The sequence below is a fragment of the Malurus melanocephalus genome, unplaced genomic scaffold, assembly GCF_030028575.1.
Source record: "Malurus melanocephalus ecotype Western Australia unplaced genomic scaffold, MMel_1.1 scaffold_9, whole genome shotgun sequence".
In the NCBI taxonomy this organism is placed as follows: domain Eukaryota; kingdom Metazoa; phylum Chordata; class Aves; order Passeriformes; family Maluridae; genus Malurus; species Malurus melanocephalus.
In genome coordinates, this window is record NW_026623241.1 from 2,887,354 (window position 1) to 2,910,152 (window position 22,799).

Here is a 22,799-nt window from a genome sequence, read left to right on the forward strand (position 1 = left end):
TAACTTTCACAAATGGAGCAAGCACATGAAAACAAGTTGTTTCATACAAGACTGGAACCAGGGATGCCTGATTGCCCCACTTGCTTCCCTGTGACCCTCCCCACACCAAGGGGTCAGAACTCGGTGAAACTCCAACAGGACAGAAACTTCCCTGTACCTCTCATGCAGGCTCTTTCCCCAAATCTCYGGCAGAGACATCACTGCTGCAATGCTTCAAAAGCAGAAATAGTGCAACTTTCTGCTCACAGAATGCAAACTGCCACAGCATCAGGATCAGGGGCATTTTAAAGTGACATAAAATAACTTCTATTTTCAGATATGATTCCCCTTTAATTACTTACAGATATATATGAGCACTATTCAGTTAATGTTTCAGAATATATAAGAGCTTAATTTAAATAGGGGAAACACTTATAAATGGAATTATTCAGGCTCTGGTTTTCCCCACTTGGGAGTTTTCTTCTTCCATGTCTTCTGCTGGCTTTACCTCCAAGTCCCATGTGGTATATCCACTGTTTCGAGCCTAGCTATGCGGACATTTCCAACTACACCCTCAGTTACTTTTGCCCGAGTATTACCTCCTGTGTGCAAAAAGAACATCCTTAAATATTTCTACAGGACGTGTACTTATTTCAGGGGTGCAGTTTTAAGTTGTTCTTTTCTCCTAAAGTTATATACTGGGTCACCTAAGCCTTTCCAGACATTTAGCACAGTATTGCTCTTGCCTCCTACACAATCCTACATGACCCTGATGAGAAACAGCTCCTGAAGTTCTGGGACAGCACTCTGGCCTCTTTTTGTTTTGTATTCTTTATGCCTTTCAACATACAGTTTTTTTCCATTACCTGCTTCTTTAATGTTTCTCTCTCACACATATTTTCCATATAACAAATGCATTCTCCACTTGATTATTACTAGGTCTGTATGAGAGCAATTCAAGTTTTGTGGGGCAGGCCTAGTTTAGGATTAGGAGTCAGAGCTACCAAAAGATTTACACCTGTTCTGATTTAGAACTTTAGTACAGTCTTTTCCAGGGCTCAGAACTTTCAAAGTACTCCTAYGCGGTAGCGGGCTCAGAGAGGGAGTTTGCAGCTAGGCAGATTTATAGCTTTCAAATATATAAAATCTAACATCACTGTCCTATCCTGATGTCAAATGATTCATTGGTCTGGGACCTTTTTCTCTCTCAGCCTGGCCATCTTCCCAGAAATTACCAGTTCAGGATACCTTTCCTCTGGTAGGTTATGTTTCAAAGTAGGCAGATTAATTCAAGCTGGACCATCAGCCATGAGCCATTCAGCCACATGAACAACTTTTACAGTAACTAATACCTATTTCCACTATGTCCTGGCAAATATTTTTTTTAAAAAAAATCTCTGCATAAAGATCATCAGAAGCTACTGGAATGTTAAAGGTCTCATATAACAAACTGGGAAGACCCCAAAGTGAAGGTCAAACATGAGAAGTTTAGGCTTATATTTCAAAACTGTGGAGGGAAGATGCTATGAGGGCAGACTGAAATCTGAYTTCTAAAAACTTTAAGCCAAATGCTAGACACCATTCATAGGCAACATTACTGAACTTCTGTGGATAATGATTCCCCTTCTTCTAAGTCTTAAAGCACACTGTATACCTCCGCCTTCATGAAAAAAATTTAAAATATGMAAGCACATATAGGTGATAAAAGATGTAATTTGTTTTCCACATGTATATTACAATGGCATATACCTTAAAGGAGATGCAGTAATTTAGTAATTGGTTTTGTTCACTGAAAAAAAAAAACACTACTGAAAAACTGTAGTTTTTTTGTTAAACTTGTCATTGATCAAGCTGAACATGTACTTTGTAAGTACTGGAAATAGGAAAAATATATTTGACGCTGGTTTGCTAGATTTTTGCAACTATTTTATCAGATGAAACAGCTGAATTTGGGACTTGCATAYTGCTGAAAATAAAATTATCACATTGAGTTCAGGGAAAGCAAAACTGTAGCAGAGCCATTTTYTTTCTGCTAAGTTCTCCTGTTACTTGGGCTTGGGGAATTACTTGTGACACAAGTCAAAGCAGTCATGGGGTTACTCTAAGCCGAGACTAGTTGCCTGCCAAAACAGTTCCCAGAGATTTCCCTAGCAGATGAGAATTATGGTAGATAAGTGCCCTGCTCTGCAACACCTGGAGCTCTTCTGGACTGAGAACAACAGGTTATGGGGTCAATCTCACCTTGATACTAAGACACAGTTTCAGCCATTCTGGCATAAACTAGCCCTTCCTTAAAGAGACACTGAAGTCACAGTGTACCAATGTTACCACTTGGATGTGGCCTAATAGCTTTATTTTATACAAAAGAAATGCTGAATCATTGAAAAGGACAAGTCAAATTCATATTAGATATGTTGTAGAATAACACATTTTCTTCTGCAGAATAAATGTCAAATAAATATCACTTAGGACTGAAGGCAGTTTGACTGGGGTGTTGGATAACTCTTGGAGCACAAACAGGATCTTCTAAATTAGTTAGCAACATGATGGAAAACTTYGGCCTGAGTAAAGATTTAAATGTCGTCTTTATCCATATAATGAAATCTGACTGATTTACACGTAAACCATCTGGCAATACAAGAAATGCAGGAACTGTTTGACACCAACAGACCGGTCTTCTGTTTAAAAATGCCAAGACTTCTGGATTCCTGGCTTCATAGGCATGCAATGCAGTGCAGCTGTGGCCATTCTGGGGAAAGCAATGAGCTGGGTGTTATTTTAGTATGCTCTCAGCAAATACTGTCTGAGAGTTCTGTCCTCTGAATAGTTACAGTTTGACAGCTGCTTTTTATTCAGAGAAAAATAGCAACTGTAAAGYTGCTTGCTACTTTATTCACCTGAAGCTAAGCAGCAACCAGGGTCCTAGGACATTAAAAGACAGATTTTTCACTTAGTACTTCTGACCCCAAATCACTAGGGATCGATTGGTCAGATTGCTAGCCATTAGTTATCAGCATGTTTTTTATGTCTTGGTCCCTTCCAAGATTAAGSCCTACACAAAACTATTACAAACGGTATATTCCTGGAATTGGGTTAATAGTGGAATGCTGATTTTGCATACAAAGCTTTGCAGGTCCTACCTGTAAAGTGCTGATGTGAACAGGAGTCCCTGTGCCATTCACAGTGTTCTTCTTGGCAGCATTTCCACCCTTTCCTTCTGCTTGCTCTGCCTTGGCAATCTTTGCTTTTTCGGCTTCAATTCTCTTTGGATTGTTTAGCATTACCTGAACCACAGCATACTCCACCAGGGATGCAAAYCCAAAGAGAAGGCAAACAATCAGCCAGACATCTAAGGCCTTCACGTAAGACACTTTGGGAAGTTCAGCAGCAAGAGTGGTACATTCAGATGCCAAGCTGAGCACTGAGAAAATACCTACAGAAAGAAAAAAAACAATATATTGAATAATAAAACTTCCCTTTAATGACACTGGCTCTGCTCTTCCTCTGAAACAGACAACAGTGAATGATGTAACAGTGAATGGRACTTCACAATGTGGTTGGGGCAGCAGGTATACAAAGAGCATATGCCTTCAGCTAATGAACAAGTTAAACTGAACATTTAGGTAGAATAGWGCAGTTAATGATGAATTATTAATAATGAGTACCTTCATTTTATAAACAGAGAAACAAACAAGTGAGACTAAACTGGTTGTTATGGTTTTCCTGTCCCATCACAMATCACACAGTTGGGCAACAGGTTTTTCAAAGATTTATCTTACAATGTTCATCTAATTCTGAGAAGGTGAAAGAGAAGTATATTACACTTAAACCATAAGTCTCYCAATCCTTTAAATTAGTCTATGCTTGTCCCAGAAATTTAAATTGTGCTATAGTAGGAGATTCTCTGAAGGATCTGTTCACAAGCATGATATTCAGACTTTAGGTGAAAGGGAAGTTTTTGCTAAAGAGCAAAGCTGTATGAGTGAATCAAAAAGCCTGTGTCCCCAATTTACTGTGAAGCTGAAAACGTGGAGGTGACTGAGGGTCTACAACCATTCCCTATTTGAGCTTCCAGGATCAACTGAAAGCTTTCAAGATAAAGGGCATTTCATGAAACCCTTAACATAAAAAAAGCCCACATGTGCAAAGACTATTGAAAGGTAACACTCATCATGGATTTCAACAAGCATTTCTCCTAATGAGGCTTCCAAATGTCACCATCAACACAGGATTCATATTGTAGGAGACAAAATACAAGCCTGACCTCAAATAAAGATTTCTCACAGGCACCTGTGAAAATAGTAGCATGAACAGCTACACATGGAAAAAGCTAACTTCTGAAGTGGCTATCATGTGGGRAAAACTTAGCTCAAACTCCAAATTCAGAATGTCCCATTTTGCTTTTGTGAATGCTAATGATAAAAATCGTGGCTTATGAGTGGGGAGCTTAATGAAATAAAATTGATGTCTATAGAAAATAYTGCCTAAAAGGAAGTATTCAGTTAGTGTCAACTATGTTTCTCATATTGCATAAAAAGTTTTGTGATTCATAGAGAGATTATTTCCTTCAGATCCATTTTAACTAACTGAAGATGAGAAAATGTAAATTAAAATGAAAGTATCTGTATTGGCCTATGAAAATATTCATTTCTATTTGATCATAAACAACACATTTTTAAGTTACTGTTCCCATTTGGATTTCAATAAGATTGATATGACACTTTATTTGGTGTTAATCTCAAATGGACAGTTTACTAGCTCCTAAAACACTGAAGCATAAAGAAATGTTTGCAGTCATGCAGTTTTTAACCACAGAATTTTATGATTCATTTTTAGAAATGTGCAGTATCAAGGTATCACTGCAAAGCTGTATTTTTTTTTTTTTTTTTTTGTCCATGGGGACAATAAAGAATGTGTTAGAACAGAATGGTATGGCAAATACTGAACAGAATTCTCGTGTAAATTCTGGCTTACTTTCCATCTACTTATCTGAAGCATTCACGTACAAATATTCCCATAAGGATAAAAAGTGAACGTAGAATACTCCTCTTTTAAGAAGTTATTTTCACTTACCAACACTAGCAGTCTGGGGATCAACACTAATTACGGATCACAAGGAACTGCATTAACAAGTATAAAAAAGGCTGTACTGCCTCTTAGCATATACAGGACACATCTGTCTGTGCCCAGCATGTTCATTCTCCAGCAGTGTATTGCAGCAAGTACCATGCATGGCTATGCTTGACTTTTGAAGGGCAGCCACTATCCTTCTGAATAACCAAATTAGCCAAAGACGTGGACTGGCTCAACATCTTGGATATAACAATCTTTTTCATACTGACTTTAAAAGTGTTTACTGCCTTAACATGTGATAATTAGTATCATGCCTGGTGYCAAAAAGATTTGTACACCCACTTTTTAGACCTTAAAATACTATACCTTACAATCTCGGACTGAATTCTACAGAGCTAACTTACGAATTCTACTACCTGAAAATACTTTTGTGGAGCTTTCATTAATGTGCCCAATAGAGCAACTGAGGTCATGGTGACTAGCAGCCAATTTCCCTTTGTCTGGATTCCTACAATGAGTTCAGTCTCAGAGTCTAAGAAACTTCTASGTTTTCAAGGTAACAACAAAGTGAGACAGAAGCACAGAAATATTCTCTTCAGCAACAATTCACTGCCTGAAGAACACTGGCATGGCTTTGGAGACCCTAGTTCCAGAATTTTAAGTTGCACCTCTGGCAGCAGCTGCACAAGGTGCCTACCYGTCACAGTCCAAAGCTTAAGACTCAAATATGAGTGAGGAGCACAAACAAGCAAACAGAAAGACCTGAAATAGCTGCTCATCTAATGAGATCTATAASTAGCCACTGGCACACTTTCTGGGTCTAGGTATCATTTATTTGACACACAAATGTTCATCTTGTTATATTTCAAGGTCAGCAATCTCAAGGATGCAGCTAGACGAGTTAGCTTGTTGCTCTTGTGAAACTGGAGAAACATAAATCTTATCCTAGTGACAGTGTTAATAACTCATACTAAATACTGACTCAACTAAATGATGGTTGTTTGATTTTCTGGGAATTAAGGAAAAGTCATATAGGCAGGYCAATGGCTAGTATCTTTGAAAAGGCATTATTTCAAAAATGCTGCAACACAGTGGAGAAGCCAATAAAAATTTACAGTGAACAAAATAAATAAAYAATAAATAAACATGCACTTTTAGTTGAAAAGACATCCACATTACTTAAATCCATGCCAAGACTCTTACAAATCTATATATAATAAATAAGCCTGTCTAGTTCACTATTTGAAGCATGGGATTATAAAATTGGCAGTACAGCTTGGTTTTGATTCTATTTGAATTTACTATGTGAAAAAAGTTTCCAGTTCCACTTTCGATCTTTTTAATCCAATGCATGTTACATTTTCCCCACTCTTTTTGTCTTAAAATGTTCACTTAATGTTTTGCATTATGTAATGCAACATTGCAACTTTTTAAGGTAAAAGATTGTATTTGTTACTTGCCATGAAACTAATACAGACTGAGACTACTTCCCAAGTAACTATTTTTAAAGATCATAAGGAAAAAAATTAAAAAGCGGCTGCACAGGAGTCACATCCTGTGGAGATGTAGAATGTTCCAGTGTAGGTAAGAGGTTTCTGACAAAGGCAGGCAGCTGGAGTGATTCTGCAACTGCACCACTGCGGTATTTAAAACAGGTGAACTGAACCTGCWGGCACATGGCAAAGATTTGTAAAGTATGGACCTGGAGAGGAGGGAGTGCTAGGGAAAATGGGAGCCTTGGGAGGCCASAACATGGGAAATGGAATCCAAATAGGAGAAGTGTCAGGACACAAGAGCCTGGCTCTGCATGTTACTGAGCTCTTGGGGTTAGCAGGTTTGATCACCTCAGAGCTGTAATGCCCTGTAAAATTCGATTAGTCAAGATAATATTGTTTCTATTAAGTCTGTGTCCAGCTATTACATAGTAAGTGAAGGGCCTGCTGAGCAGCAGAACTGTATGAACTTGAAGTACTCTCGTGAACTGAGCCTGTAATGAAATAAAGCCAGTCAGGTAACAGGAACACTAATTCTTTTCCAAACATCATTGTTTCTAATTAATCTTCAGAAAGACTGTTCCAAGAGGTAGCTATTTAGAGCCTTACTTATCATCCTGCTTTCTTACTGATTATTCCAATGTTGAAATTTCTATAAACTCCATAWTGCCACAGTGTTTGCAGTGTCACCCGTACAGAGATAGATTGGATTGTTCAGGTTGAGAGGAGCACAGAGAGTGTGTCTGTGACACAAATGCTGGAACTACTATCAAGTGATGTCTTAATGTCGAGGTGGAGTTTACAGGACTAGGAATGAGCAGATTTCAGTGAAAATGATGAGCGGATAATGGAAGTGAAGTTGCTTTCAGGATCCAGTGTCATGTAGCCAAAGCAACAGAGAATGGCTCAATGGTGTTACAGCGGATTGTGACAGCATTTGAAAACGTGGGTTACCCAGTGGGACTCTTGCAGCACTTGCATCAGGATTGATCCAAAATGACAGCCAGGATAGAACAACAATTAGCAGTGTAGGAGCATAAACACCCATCATGTAAAATCCAACTTGTCTTCTTAAAGTGAAGATTACTTCTACACAAGTGTAATAACCTTTAAAGAAATAAATGGATTAATGTTTAATGTGCTTTSCAGGTGAACCTCTGACCCATATCTTCCAGGTCTTTTTCTGCTTAAGAGCAAAAGTCCAATGCTTCGATTTTCTTTATAAAAGTAAAGAATTTAATTTGAAAAAAAAAAAAAAACTCAAAACACAGATCTACTAAAGCACAAAGTGTGGTCAGGCTGTGGTACTCTGTGCTCTGTAAGGAACCCTTCAGCTTTTCAAAGCACATGARTAGCAGGAGGCTGAAGTGACTTCTACCTTTGATGCTGGCTTCAAGATGCAGTCCAGATAAAACCAATGGAATCTAGCAGTCCCACTAGCTTAAGCTCACCTGAAAATCCTACTTAGCATTAATTTGTGCAAAAGATGAACTAAGAAATATTAGTCTGGAAAGTTTAATATGGAAAGAGGTGATGTGAACGTGACTCAAATSAGAGGTTTCCCCAGTACTGAAAGCTGATATAGGTGACTTCTAWAATTGGTACAGGGATTTTAAGAAATACTCTAGAAAACCTGTAAATTTTACAAACAAGTAATAATGTATCAAATCTTTCAAAATGAAATATACAAACATTTCAGAATATATCTGTTTAAGATAAATTCAATTAAAAATTCACATTTCCTAGACGTTTTGCTGTAGATAACAAAGATATTAAGAAGTCTGATAACCAGAAAATAATTTCAGTCCMTCTTTTCACTCAGCAGAGTGGGAATTTTTATGTTAATAGTAACACAACAGTAAAAAAAAAGGCAAAAAAACCTGAAAACTTCAAAAACTATTCTATCAAAACGCATTCCTACGTTATATTACAAGAACTCCAATATTAAAATCAGACTATATTTATCAGTCCAGTTGGTGCAAAACTGATTTAGAAGAGAGAACGTGTCAAAATTTTTCTATTTATCTTCCATATTTTATCAGTTAAGTGCTGTACAATGACAAGTCATTGTAAAAGCATTGTTTGGGCATACAAACACCAAAACAATAAACCATTAAAGAAAAACATCCTTGTGTAGAAGAAACTATACTGTATTTTATAGTTCATTCTGTCATCTTCAGTGATCTGTTGGCTGAAAAWTTTTCACTATATAGTTTTTGAATGGTTTCCAGATACTTTTAGGTTTTATTTTCAAATGAGGAATGACCTYCAAAATCATTATTTGTTTCTGTTATGTTGGAAGTGCATTCTCTATGCCTTCATTTGAATAATATTTCATCAGACAGAGTATTGTACCCATTGCCCTCACCATTCAGCTTGAAAGGACCTATTTGATGAAAACCAGAAAATTTGCAAATATAAATATTCAATGTATTGCCACAAAAGCAGCCTAGATTTGCTGAACCCCTTTCAACTTAGGTAGGTATGATAAAACATCAGTCGACAAAAAGAGGCAGTAAAGATTAAGTTTCTTTGCAGTTGACTGCAATCTCMCACATAAGCCATAATTTTGAAAATATGCTCCTTAATGCAAAACTTCTCTTGATTATCTGACAAAGTCCTTAGCTGAAGTAATTTTAGCTTTGTGTATGAAATCTGCTTTTAAAAAATACCTTCAGCATAAGAATTTTTAAGACAATTTAAAAAATGGATTATTGAAAACAGCCTTTAACTTCAGAGTAGTAAATATTCCACCCTCGTTACTGAAGTATTAATTCTGGGTTTGATTATGAGATTAAATGGATGYTCTTAACAGACAGGATTTGCAACAAAAGAGTTGTGAAAACTTTTAAAAATGGTTCTCTCATTTTCTTTCTTTAATGTCCAAAGTGCACACACAGAGAATGTGAACATTTTACTGAGCATTTTGCAGTGTCATATGTGGTCACAAGTCACTGAAACTTGAGAGAACACCACTGATTTTCTTTGTCTGTAATTCTTAGATATTTTTCTTTAAGATTCCTAAAAATACCTGGAATATTTAAATTTTTTTTAGACAYTTAATTTCAGATTTAGGGCACACCTCAAAATGATTACAAGTAGAATATTAGTTTCACAGTTTTCCCATTTTTACAAATTTCATTTGGGAAAATGCAAGATCCATTCCTTTAGTTTTTCACCACTTATAGACTACTTCTTTTCCAGTAAATTCWTTGTTTAACTAAGAACAAAACATTTTTTCTTACTGCTAAGAAGGTTTTATCAACTTGAATGCAATCACTGCTGGCTGATGGATATGCTTTCAAAAAAAGCAGAATTTTTCTGAAGAGAGACAACTAGTTATTATTTACAAATTATAAATCACCTGAGATGCTGAATTATGTTCTTAGGCTGAGAATTCACTCATTTTGCAGTTAAAAAACAAAGTGCACTTTTATTTTCATTATCTTTTCCAATTAAATTCTTAAGTCTGAGATCTGCTAAGGTTCCTTGAGATCTCTCCAGGCTTGGAATACCACAGGAGCAAGTGCAAGTGACAGAGCCTCCACTTCAGCTGAATAGGCAACAAGAAACTTGCAGAAGGTTCTCAACAGCTGCAGCACCACAGCCTTCCCAGTTGAGTTTTAATAGGAGATTCATGCACATGATGCAAAAGCACTGACTAAAATACACCTGTTCTTGTAGARAGCCTTGTGGTTACCACAGCATGAGTAGTTTGAATATAATCATAGGCAGGAATCAATCAAGGTAAAAAAGATAAATCATTAAAAGCCAGAGTACAGAAAACACTGGAAAATTTTGTGTCCCCAATAAAAAAATAATCATAGGAATAAATAAATACAGGGCTGAGATTGCAAGCAGCTTCCACTTACGGAAAAAAGTCTTATCAGAAAATGAAAATTTACCCACTTTGCTGCAACAGGCATGATTATGCCTAAACATCCTTTCAAAACAGTTAGACATTTACAAGTATAAACAGGTATTAGTACTATAGAAATAAAATGGTGATAGTAAGATCATGAAATATGTAAGCAAAATCAAGGCAAACATTTAATCTCTTCTTCAATCTGGATGTTTCTATATTTGAATCAGTTAGTAGTGATCATATATTAAAATATGAACCACTAAATTAATCTATTTTACGCTGTGGAATGTAAGATATTCCAGGGACTGGAATATAAACCATTAACTATAAACAGTAATTGAAGGAAGCTTATAGTTTTTATCAAGGAAATCACTTATATTACTCACCTGTGCCTTTGTAGTACTTGGTGCAGTTACCATATTCAATATCCTCCTTTTTAATATCAAACTGAGGCAGAGCAATTTTCTCTAGCTGTACAGGATCTCCAGACTGCCAGATAAACCGTAAGTCATCAGTTGTGTAACCAACTACAAGAAYAAAATAATAATAATTGTTTAAAGAACCACCTCAATCATAGTAAACTGCAAGAAAACTTAGTATATACATTTATCTTTCAGTCTTTTTATTTTTATTTCCTTTTCAAGTAAATGAATTCAAAAATTAAATAATCCACAGCTGCATTTTTATGTGGGCCTAAGTTAGAGTGGGTGAAACATTACATTATCAGCAATATTAGGATGACTAAGAAGTACTTGTTACAGTGTGTACTTTTCAAATAATGAAAGCAAAGCTCTATTTTCCACAGCTTTCAAGCCTCCATATTCATTCATATTCTATTTCAGCAAAATATGAAAAAGCTGAATTTTAACAACACTTAGGAGTCTGAGTAACTTCAAAAGAATTTAACAACTCAATTATTGTGATGAATCTTGGTGYTTGTGTAAAACAACCACTCTGCTTATTTGTTCAGACTAAAAGCCCTGATTCATGAAAGCAYTGCCATTCAGGAAATACTTGACTAGGAATTACAGCAGATGTGCAGTCCTACAGAAATTAGCTCAGTGCTTTCATGACCTCCTGAGTATGGGCAGACCTCAGCAAACCTCTGAGTGCCTAAATCATATATACATCACCATCAAGCAAGAGGCAGGGAAATTTAGACTCACAATATTCAAGAACAAAGCAATATTGATTAAATATACATAATCAGAAAAATGATTTTACATGCCATTTTTTGTTACCTTCTCTTCATTAAAGATTAACTTAATTCAAACAGAGATAATGTGTGTTAGATGGGAAAAGAGATGAGCAAACATAAAAAATCGAGTTGCAATGTGTTGTTTTGCAATTCAAAGCCTTGGAAAAATGTTTAAAGAGTCATTCTTTCTCTGGAGGCATTAGATTATTTTTAATTTTTGACAAACAGGTGTGATTMAGAAAGTGAAACTGTTCATAGATGATGTCTCTACGATTCACAATTTAATAAAAATTACAATGTTTCAAAGCTCCATAATATTAAAAAAGTTATATTTCATTAAAAAGATTGTTTTCACCCTATTCCAACACACAGCATATCACAAAACTGCCAAGACCCTCTATGATAACAATTACTGAACAGTGAAAATTGTGTCTATTGAGAATATGTAGAACTCGGGATCATAACTGTGGATATGAGAACATCTTAATGATGACTGAGGGCCTTTCTTGATTTTGAAGTCTAGCAAGTAAAAACAAAATACTGATTTGAAAATAACCTAAGAAGAATAAAAATGCCAATTGCTAACAGGGAAAGAACTGGAAGGACAGACAGGAAGTCATGGGCACCATTCTTACTTTTGATAACTGAATTAAAAGRTAGAAGAAAAGTTTAGTGCATAGACTTTCCAAAACAGCAAATTCATCCTGAATTTAAATCTATCATCTTAGCATGAWTTTTTATGAGTAGTTCATCCTTGAGTAACTATAGTTTGCAATGCTTGAGAAGCAACCTTCTGAGAAAGGTTGCTGAGAAAGGACTGAGAAATCTTGAGCAAACTTCCATTAATATTACTATCTAATTCCTGTTTAACCCCAAACTGATTTGGTTTTACCATAAGAGTTTACCTCAGCTAAGGTACACATAAGGTTGTCTCATAGTGATGAGAAAAACTACTGTGGACATTAAAATTCTAAAGATAAATTCTGGCAATCAAAAACTAAATTGTAAATTCAGTTATTATTATTATTATTATTATTATTATTATTATTATTATTATTATTATTATTATTATTATTATTATTATTATTATTATTATTAACATTAACATTAACATTAACATTAACATTAACATTAACATTAACATTAACATTAACATTAACATTATTATTAAATCATCATCATTATCACTCATCCTCACTGTGACACCCTGGACACCCTGCACAGTTTTGGTTAACCTTGCTTTTCCTTTCCCTAACCTCACCTTTCCCACCAGACCTGCTGGAGTAAGAGATGAATGAGCTTTTTCTGTTAAAGCAGGAGCAGACTGAAACAAATCACCTTCCTTCTCTCTGCTTCACACTCATCCTTATTCAGGAAAACAGAATTACCATGCAAGTGGGACCACCAGAAATCTAAGTGTTGGAAAAAGCTGTAGTTGAGTAGGCACCTGTGTGCCTGGGRCATGGAAAGGAAGATGGATTTCAGAAACATTTTGTCTGCAACTTCCAGCATGGCATGAAGCCCTTCAGAGATGTGACCTGYCTGCCCTGTTGTAAGATTAAATCATCTAGAGACCAGGAAAAGATGCCAGACTACAYCCACAACACATCCTGAAACCACTTTCAAAAGGTTTCAAACTAAATGATCTCASTGCTTTTCCTTTAGTGCTGTATCAAATGTGTTCCAAACAATACCAGTGCATCAATGCAAGGGGATAAATAGGGTCACAATGACCTACAAARCAGCACAGGTTGTGGAAGTCAAAACTTCTAAATGCTTAATAGCAAAACCATTCTTTTTTTTTTTTCAAATGATATGTACTTCCATTTGTGTAAGTTTATTGTAAATGCCTTTATGAAAGTTCTCAGTTGTCATTTTAGTTCATAGCAAAAGCTAAAATTAAGAGTGCCCRGTGCCAAAACTGTAAGAAACATTTTTGATAGGGAAATTTACATTGGTATAGGAACCGGTGAGTATCACTGGTTATCAGTGATTAAAAATGTTGAGATGAAGTATACAGAATTGATAATTTTTGTTCGGGTCTCATGCATGCCTAGAAAAGAATTGTTTTCATGCACAGAGTGATTTACATACAGCTTTCCAATTGCATCTTGCAGCGCTGTGTATCCATGGGAAACAAGGTCAAGTCCAAAGGGCATGACAGTGTAATAGACAATCTGAAAATACAAAAATRGTATTTTAAAACAGTGTGAGCTGCCAGATAAGCAGTAGATGGCCATGAGAAAGAAAAAGTCACAGGTACTTGCTTTTCATCTTCTAAAAGAGCACAAACAAAATCTAAAAGTGATAATTAGCAGTTTGAAATGGAGATACCTGTAGTATAAATTAAGAAAATAGAATTTTATAGAGCGTTTTAAACACATAGTAGTTCACAAATTAGAGAACTAGTAATACGAGACAAGACACATTAAAATGTCCACACACAACAGAGTCCTGTGTCCACCATTGGCCAGTGGCAGACTTGTAAAGAAGAACATGACACTACAGCAATCTGGAAATGCTGTTTTKCCAGATATTCAGCAGCATCCCAAAAGCTGCACCTCAAGGACTCCCTAAACCATAAGTGATTCTTCACTATTTAAGGGGCCTCAACAGTTTTTTTTGTCTCAAAGAAGTTGTTTTGCTTCCARCTTCTTTCTGGAATCTAGGTGTCCTGGTTTCAGCTGGGACAGTTATTTTTTTCCCAGTAGCTGGCRCAGTGGTGTGTTYTGGATTCAGTATGAGAATAATGTGTATAACACACTGATGTTTCTGGTTGTTGCTCAGTAGTGCTTATCCTAAATCAAGGACTTTTCAGTTTCTCATACCCTGCCAATGAGCAGGTGCACAAAGAAATGGGAGGCAGCAGGGAAGGGATGGGCATCGGTCAGCAGGTAGTGAGCAATTTTATCCTGCATCACTTGTTTCTCTTGGGTTTTATGTCTCCCTCCTCTGGCCAGTTTTATTACAATTAGTATTAGCATTAATACTTTTATTTTGTTTTACTCTGCTTCAATTGTTAAGCTGTTCTCAACYCACAACTTTTACAGACTTTATTTTCCTGCTTCTCCTCCCCAACCCATTGGGGCTAGCAGGGTGTGAGTGAGTGGTGCTTAGTTACCAGCTGGGGTTAAACCCTGACACCACATAAACTTTAACATGCACAGCATCTTGCAGCAAAGAACTCCATAGCTAAGCTGCACACACTCTAATCACACATTTTTATCTATCCTCAGTCTGTCTCATAGTTCTTTTACTGTAASGGAATGCAGAAAAATCAATGTCCATCCATTCTCTCTGTGCCATTTGTGATTTGGAGATMTCTATGCCACCACCTCAATTATTCTGTTTTCTCCAGTGTGAAAAGTTCAGCTTTGCTCAGCTGTTCCATACCTTTGACCATCCCTGTCTCCCTTTCTACAGCTGGAAGACCAGARTTGAATTCAAGATGCAAGTATAGCACACATTTATGCAGTGGCATGACATTCTCTTTAATCCCTAATACTTCCAGGAATTCAATTCACTTTCTCAAACTGTACTGAGCTATTAGCTGACATTTTCAGAGAACTAACCATTACTGTGCAAAGCTAATTTTCTTAGATGGTAATAACCACCTCACAATCAATCAGGTTTTATGTGAAATTAAAATATTTTTTTCAATCATGCATAATTTTCAGTTGTTTACATTGAATTTCATCCCATACTTTCTTTCCTAGTCATTAGATTAATTTGTGTTCTCACTGTTGTCTCTTATCTTTATTGTTCTGCATATTTAGGTATCATCAAACATACTTGCAAATTCAGTTTTTCAGATGATTTATGTTGAAAAGCACAGAACACAGAAGAGATTATTTTTGTGGGAGTCTGCTGTTTACTTCCCATGATGGGAGCAGTAGCTGTTTATTCCTGCATTCAGTCTCCTAAWTCTTAAGTATTTGTGTAAGAGCTTTTTCATACACCTTTTGTCATGCAAGTATTTTGATAATTGGTGAGTCTTTCATTTATACTTGATAATATCTCTGTAAACTAAAAACACATTTAAAAATGTCACCGAACCATAGTTTCTCAAAAAATTCCTCTTACCTGCATACATATAATGTAAGAACATAGTGTGCTATTAAAAATAAATGGAATATTTTTAGAGGGCAACAATAATTTCTAACTGTATTGAACCTGGTTTTCTTGTTTGCAAGTTTTCAGAGAATAATTTTTCCATCAGAAACATTTCCATTGGTATTCACTYAGTATTCACTAATCATTAACCTTACCTATTGAGCTCATTTATAAACAGCTGCRACCCAGAAAAAAAAYTGGAAAATGTTTCAATGTTTAATTWAACATTTGCTTTTTCAAATGGGAAGCTTCTTTCAGAACTGAAGGTTATTTTCTACTTTGAAATATTAATTTCTACACACTTCATAAGCTGCTACAGAAGCAGCTGAAATCAAAACCAAGACCTTCAGAGCAAGCCAAATGAAGTGCTTTGATTGCCCAATGTAGGCTCTTTTCTGGCCACTGCCAGGAATAGTCTTGAGATTKACTTTTCTCATCCTCTTTCAAAATGGACAAAGAAGACCCCTAACTCATTCATATTCTTCTTTTTTTCTATCCATTTCTACTCCAGCAAGAAATAGCTCATGTGACCCTAGCTTCTGAAGTAGTTCTTTCTTAAACATAATGTTGCAGTATATTCAGAYAATTTTAACATCTATCACAGCAATATGTTAAAGCTCACACCAGAAGAAAATTCACTTGCTGTTAGGAAATTGAGGCTCATCTTTACAAACTATAAACTCTCCAGATCCATAGTTCACTATGACCTCCTTTTTAATCAACTTACTTGCTGTTTTCAGTGGATGACTATTTTTGTGGCATCTTGTATACCTTTGAAAAAACAAGCCAAACCACCAAAAAAGGATATGCCAATTTCAATTAAACTGAACAGCAATTTGGGGTCTTCTGAAAAAAAATTCTATCCAGTAAGGCATAGAACTTAATGYGGATTATTTCAAAGTACTCTTACAAAACACACATATTCACAAATTTTGTAATTTCTGCCTTTACCTACATCTTTAATAAATAATCATCTTTTACTTTACTTGCTGTAGAAACTAATAGTGTGCAACATATGCTGTTTTGCTGAAGACTTTATTTCAGATATATTATCCACTCCATTATGCTTCTAGGAACCTAAGCAAGGGTTTAAATGTAGTTTCCAATACTCCTAGTTCAGTGTGTTAGCTTAACGTGACATAGAAATGTATATACACTTCAAATTTCTCGTACCTGAAATGCTTTAAAACACCTTCATCTGATTTCTTTACACATAATTTATTGTAGCATTGTTTACAAACTGTCATCTAAATTTAAATATTAGTCATAAATTGTATTACATAACTAAGGCTAATAGAATATATGTATTTCACATAAATTCACTTAAAAAATATTGGAAATATATAAATAAAATACCTCATGCTGACCAGGACATCTCCATCTCGAAATATAAAAAGAAGRATATTTTCTTGTGTGACATCATGGAAGTTAGCATTTTTTTCATTTGCAAAGAATAAGTCTGGTTTCCAAAGACACTTAAACATAGTTGGGTCCACCGTCAGTGTATCTGAACCTCTCCAGTCATTGGGCAGTTTGAGTCTGGGGTCATTCCACTTCTGTCTTAGAAAGATGTTGACTCTATAATCCTGATGGGAAGAACAAACAAGTATTAGGCTAGCCAAAAGTCTAGCAAAAACCCTGCAGAGAAATAAAAACATTCTATCAGACTCAGAAGAGAGAAACAATTTATGCTCTGATTTTTCTATCACAAAGACAGTAATCACTATTCAAATTACATTATGAAGCATTATGTTTAACAGACTTTACTACAAACAGATTATACCTCACTCATGTTTTGAATAGAGCAACTTTCCTTAAACAAAGGACCAAATTGCCACCCCAGACTCATTTTTGCATCCCCTCAGTAGCAGTCCCACTACCCAGACACAGAGAAAAGCATGCAGCAAGGGCAGAGAGAGGCCATAGCTTGACTACACTAAATGGCTGCAGGCAGCAGGCATGATATCACTTCCATCAGGATATCCTCTGAGTGCCAATTCCAGTTTATTCTCCATTTRGTTAAGTGACACGCTGATGGCAAAATATCACACTATAAAAGCAGAAAACAAACCAGGTAGGTAACAGATTTTACACTTCACACCCAGCAYACAGCCTCAGACCTTTTAAAAGAGATCCAGAACCATTTTAGTAAAAGAAAAACTGATGCCAGCTTGCCACGTTAATACTGAGGTAGCAGGTATGAAAGGAGAAACAGAATCAGTCTCAAAGAGACAAAATCAAGGCTTTACAGAGGAAATATTTTTCTGGATTCAGGAGGACTCTGGCTGAAGGACGGACAGTAGTAGAGCCATGCTCAATGAGAACCTAATTTTGCTTTTGGGAATTGGAGTAGCATGTGTCTCAGGGCAAAATGATACTTTGCACGTGTTCTGTCCTTAGTGAAAGCTGTGTGCATCCAAAGGAAAAATCTGACCTCAAATGTCAGCTATGATTTCTCAGTCTTATCTCTTAAGTCTTTCTGGTTTTTACATTTACACTTAAGCCAGTGCCTTTTTTTGATGTGTATGTAAACTAGGCAGATCACATACAGAGAAAGAATAGTTATTGTTGAAATAAACAAACCCAAACAAATGAACCAAAATTCTGTATGCAAGATAATTTCTATCTCCAGTCTTCCTAGCTGCCTTCTATTGCGTGCTTTGTTTTTTCATATCTGTCTATTAGGTGCAAAGCCTCCTGAGATAAGGGCTGTGTCTTTCAGAGCAGTGAAAACACTGCTACTGCACTACAATTATAGCAAAACACTAGAAATCTGTGAGTGGAGGTTCTTGGCATATTTTTGATTTGCCAATGGATTCTGCATACAAACTAAATTTATAAAGTTTTTTATTCTACATGTCAATGACTCCTACACATTTTTTGTTTATACAGTGGGAATTATCATCTGCTGTGCTTAATACATTTACAGTCCAAAGAGGGTGTCACATTGAGACACTCATGCTGACTTGAGCCAAAAGGAGTCAACTTGGCTAAGACCTCATTCAGAAAAATTAATTTTGTTGATTTGCTCTGTAAATTTAAATACAGTGCCCACTTTCCCATATCTAGTCCACCAGTCAAATTAGCCCAGGTACTTCTTTATTACACTATATGGTATAATATTTTTCCTTACTGCATTGTCAGGAAAATCAAAGCATCAAAACTAAGTATTTGCTATTTGTTGGTAGTCAGTTTTGGAAAAAATATACRTAGTCTGACTTTTATTTATACAAACACCTATACTGTCTTGCCAAAGTTATGAAGAAGAAAAAAAAAAAATAGTTAATATGAAGTGAATTTGTACTGGAAGGCTCTCATAGAGAAGCTTCATAACTGGAGGGAATTCAGGTCATTATCTCAGAAAGCATCTTTTCAATTATATGTATATAATTGAAAATTTCCTTCACTTGCTTCTTGCTGCATTCCATATGCACCTCTTGTCTCAGTGAAAAAACAYTACTGTAAACCATATGAGATAAATACTTGCATACCATTCATGCTCACAAGCATTACGCTATTTTTTACACTGAATTCAATTTACTTCCCCATAATCAAGTGCATTGCCCTAATTTTAAACAAAATAGGATGCCTTCTCAAAGCCATAGGCAAATGATAAGCACTGTCCAACACTTGCCTTCAGCTTACCCATTCAGTAGAAGGAGATGCTTACATCAATGAAAAGCAGAATGCACTGGTAAAATAAGAATTGGAAGTAAGATCAGGTGGATGCTATTTTATTTCCTTCCTTGCGCTATTACAAATGAACTTAAACACCAAACAATCAGATGTTTTGACATTTTAAGAACTTAAGTCYGTTCCCATTTAACTCAAAGGAAGAAAAATCCTATTAATCTAAATTGGGGAGGTTCAGGTCTAAACTAGAGACCTTGACAGGGATATTTGGAGAGGAAGACTATCACACACTTAAGGCAATACRGAAAATGTAGAAGGAAGCAGAGATGTCACAATACAAAACTGTGGCTAGCCAGACAACAATGTGCAAAAGGGCTGCTTCTTGGAAGAACATGCGCTGTTACAGCATCTAGCAGCATTAACGACTATGATCTGGGATAAATATATCTTGAAAGAAGTGTGTAAGTAGTCCTCTCAAACTTGCACAGTGAATTTTAAGATTCAGTAAGTGCACTACAATTAGGCTGAATAGGGGTTGAAGAAGCAGTCTGCATGGAGCACATGGTCTTCCTGCTGTACATTTTACAAATTTTTTTTTTAATATTGTAGAGTAGCTAGTATTTTATAGTAAAGAAGAGTCAAATAGCAACTAAAAAACTTGAAACTAGGGGAAAAGGATGGAAGAGATATTAATCAGCATTTGAGCTAGGAGGACTTTTCAGGTAGAAAGAAACAGAAGCATTCCACAGGGCTTTGTTTTGTCATGCAACTCCAACAGAAGGCWAGTTGTTTTCAGACAGGCTAGGAGGCACTCTAGGAAATATTTCAAAGGTCTATTAAATAGTGGGCATGTGGCCAGAAAACCACCTCAGGGCACAAAGCAAGCATAGCCTGTACATCTCTCTGCAAAATGGAGCACATAGAAGATAATGAAATACTTATCATATAAACTGCACTCATACAAAGAACGGCGACATAACAGTGCTTCCTTTTAATGAAGTAGAAAACGTAATTTTTAAGATTAAAATAAGGAAAATGAATTTTGCTTATATTCATGGATATTAAAACGACCTTTCTGAAAGGATGTAAAGTAAAGAAGAAGGAAGAAGTGGTGTTTTGTTGTTTGAGTCAGTGAAGAAAGGTCACACTCGATGCAAAACCCTTGAATATAGATTCTGTAGGCAGAGAGTCAGATCATCAYCACAGAAAAAAATATTATAGCCCTATGGGTATTTATTCTCTATCCCTAGGAATCCCTTGACTGGTCATCCAGTTTAAAACAGCTTCTAAATGTGACATAATCATACTATACCACAAACCTGCAGTCTGAAAAAATGTGTGCAAACKCAGAAGCAGAGTTAACACTGGATCATAGACAAGTAGTCTAATGATTTAGAAAGAATTCAGAATTCAAGATAAAGGGAGTTTACTGGAAAGGTAGCAGTTCTGGCATTAGCTCTTCTTTTTATTTGTACAAATTCTGATTCTCTCTGTAGTTAACTAGYTCTTTTGCTTAGTTTTTTGTAGCAACTTGCTTGATAAGCATGTAGAAATATTGCAATTCTCTTCAATATTAAGCAACACAGCAAGAACACTATCCTCTCTAGATACAGAGAAAATATTTTCCCTTCTAATTCTTCACAAGGGCTTGATTAAAGCAATAAAGGCTTCTTGGCATAGGTCTCACAAAATGGGTACTATCTTGCTTTAAGACAATGCAATATATCGATGCTTTTCTATAAAGAAATTCCTTTCTCTCTTAATCCTTAGTGGACTCTAACTCAGAGGAAGGTAATATCTACTCTTTGCTGAAGATGAGGCAACTGAGTAGCTAAGAATGTAATTATCACAGGACCAGAAGCACAGCAAGCAAAGCCTTTGCTCATTGGCACTCTAAACATTTTCTTTTTGTTGGGCCTTCCACCACAACCTAGCTTCCAATCATCTGGTCCCTAWTATTATTTTTACCCATGCTTCCATTACACAAAAAAAAAAAAAGAGTCATTGCTTTAGCATGGCTATAGTAGGATGCTTTACCCCCTCACAGGTTATGCAAAAACTTGTGAGTTCAATTATTACAGCTGGAAGTAGCTAGACAGTAAAGTATCATCACAATAATTCATTGACTCAATACTTAGAAACATATTATTTCACAAATTTTGCTATCAGTAATGATATCGCTCCAACCAGTTTAGTAGTAACTGGTAATTTTAGAGACAGTCTATAAATCAATATGCCTCATGATTCTCACCACCAGAGACAGTAGAGATGTAGCCAGCCACTCTCTTCTCCAACACCAAGGAGCCTTTCAGCAGTTCTGGTTCTTCTGCAAATGTCTCCTTTCCTGAACACAAGAGGCCCCCCTGATCCTTTACAGACTTGGCACCACATCTCCAGGAAATATTTTTCTTTTGATTCTGCAGACACAAGTCTTTTCCTACCCTAAGGGACCCATTTCTATTGTCTGGTATATTACCCAGACCAGTTGAAGACAAGTACCAACCTATCCCCCMGAGAGATGTGATTCCTGAATGTCCAATGCCTACTGCAGAAAAGTTTTCCTAGTAATTAATGGAAAAAAACAGATTGACTGTTTATTTTGTCAGTGCTTGCTGTGTTACACTAAAGCAATCAARTCATAATCCAAATTTCACATAAACATGCTTAGCTATCATGGTGATCAGCTAGAAATCTAAATAAAAGCATGAAATGAAGTAAGAATGGTGTCTAAAGTTCTGAATTATGGAGCAGAGCATGACTTATCTTACAGCCCATCCCAGAAAATCTGTGACTGACCGCACCAGGAAGGCATAGACAGGCATACATACATGGCTGTAGAGAGCATACTTCTTTTTTGTTTTTTTGGAGGGGTTGCAGGGAAGCACTTCCCTTACATTCACATTTTGTTACTATTTGAATCTGGTAAAAAAGCCTCTTTAAAAGTCATTTTTTAAAGCATGCAATTAATTTCAGAAACTTGAAAGGGCCATCTGGCCTAATATACTAGACATCTTAGGAYACTTATCTCACTCCTACTTTCCTGCTCTTCCTCCCTGCCCCTCTTTAAACTTGAGTCCTCTATTTGTTTTCAGAAATAAATCTCCTGGCCTTTTGGGCTAACTTTTTCTTTCATATTATTTCCCACTAATTCCATTAGTTAACTTACTATCCTTTGCAACCAAGCATAAATCTTTATTCACAGAAATTTCTGGCCAAGCTATTCAAAAGCTGTTCCAGCCACCCTGTATGTTCAACTTGGAGTGGCCCTCAGTCCTATTGAAATGTCATTAGGGTAACATGTAAGCTGGTTCTGAATTTTAAGCGGTCACTTTCAACAACAACAAAATGTGTTTTATTGCTTATTAGTGGTATTGTTTATTGCTTCTCTGCCATTATGAGTCAGAATGTTGCCTTAGTCACAGTATTAAAAAAAGCAACTTGATTT

At 36.1% G+C, this 22,799-nt stretch overlaps 1 protein-coding gene across 2 annotated transcripts in view; it reads right to left on the reverse strand.

Moving 5' to 3' along the window:
- GLRB (glycine receptor beta) overlaps positions 1-22,799 on the reverse strand; it is a 50,137-nt gene that overhangs the window by 12,171 nt on the left and 15,167 nt on the right. Inside the window, exons 4-8 of one of the 2 annotated variants that reach the window (XM_057375818.1) lie at positions 17,078-17,307; positions 13,703-13,785; positions 10,797-10,937; positions 7,500-7,652; positions 3,120-3,412 (exon numbers count right to left, since the gene is read on the reverse strand). In XM_057375818.1, the coding sequence (XP_057231801.1) occupies positions 3,120-3,412; positions 7,500-7,652; positions 10,797-10,937; positions 13,703-13,785; positions 17,078-17,307 (900 nt within the window). The remainder of the gene's footprint in view (positions 1-3,119; positions 3,413-7,499; positions 7,653-10,796; positions 10,938-13,702; positions 13,786-17,077; positions 17,308-22,799) is intronic. The other variant, XM_057375826.1, reaches the window with a different exon arrangement.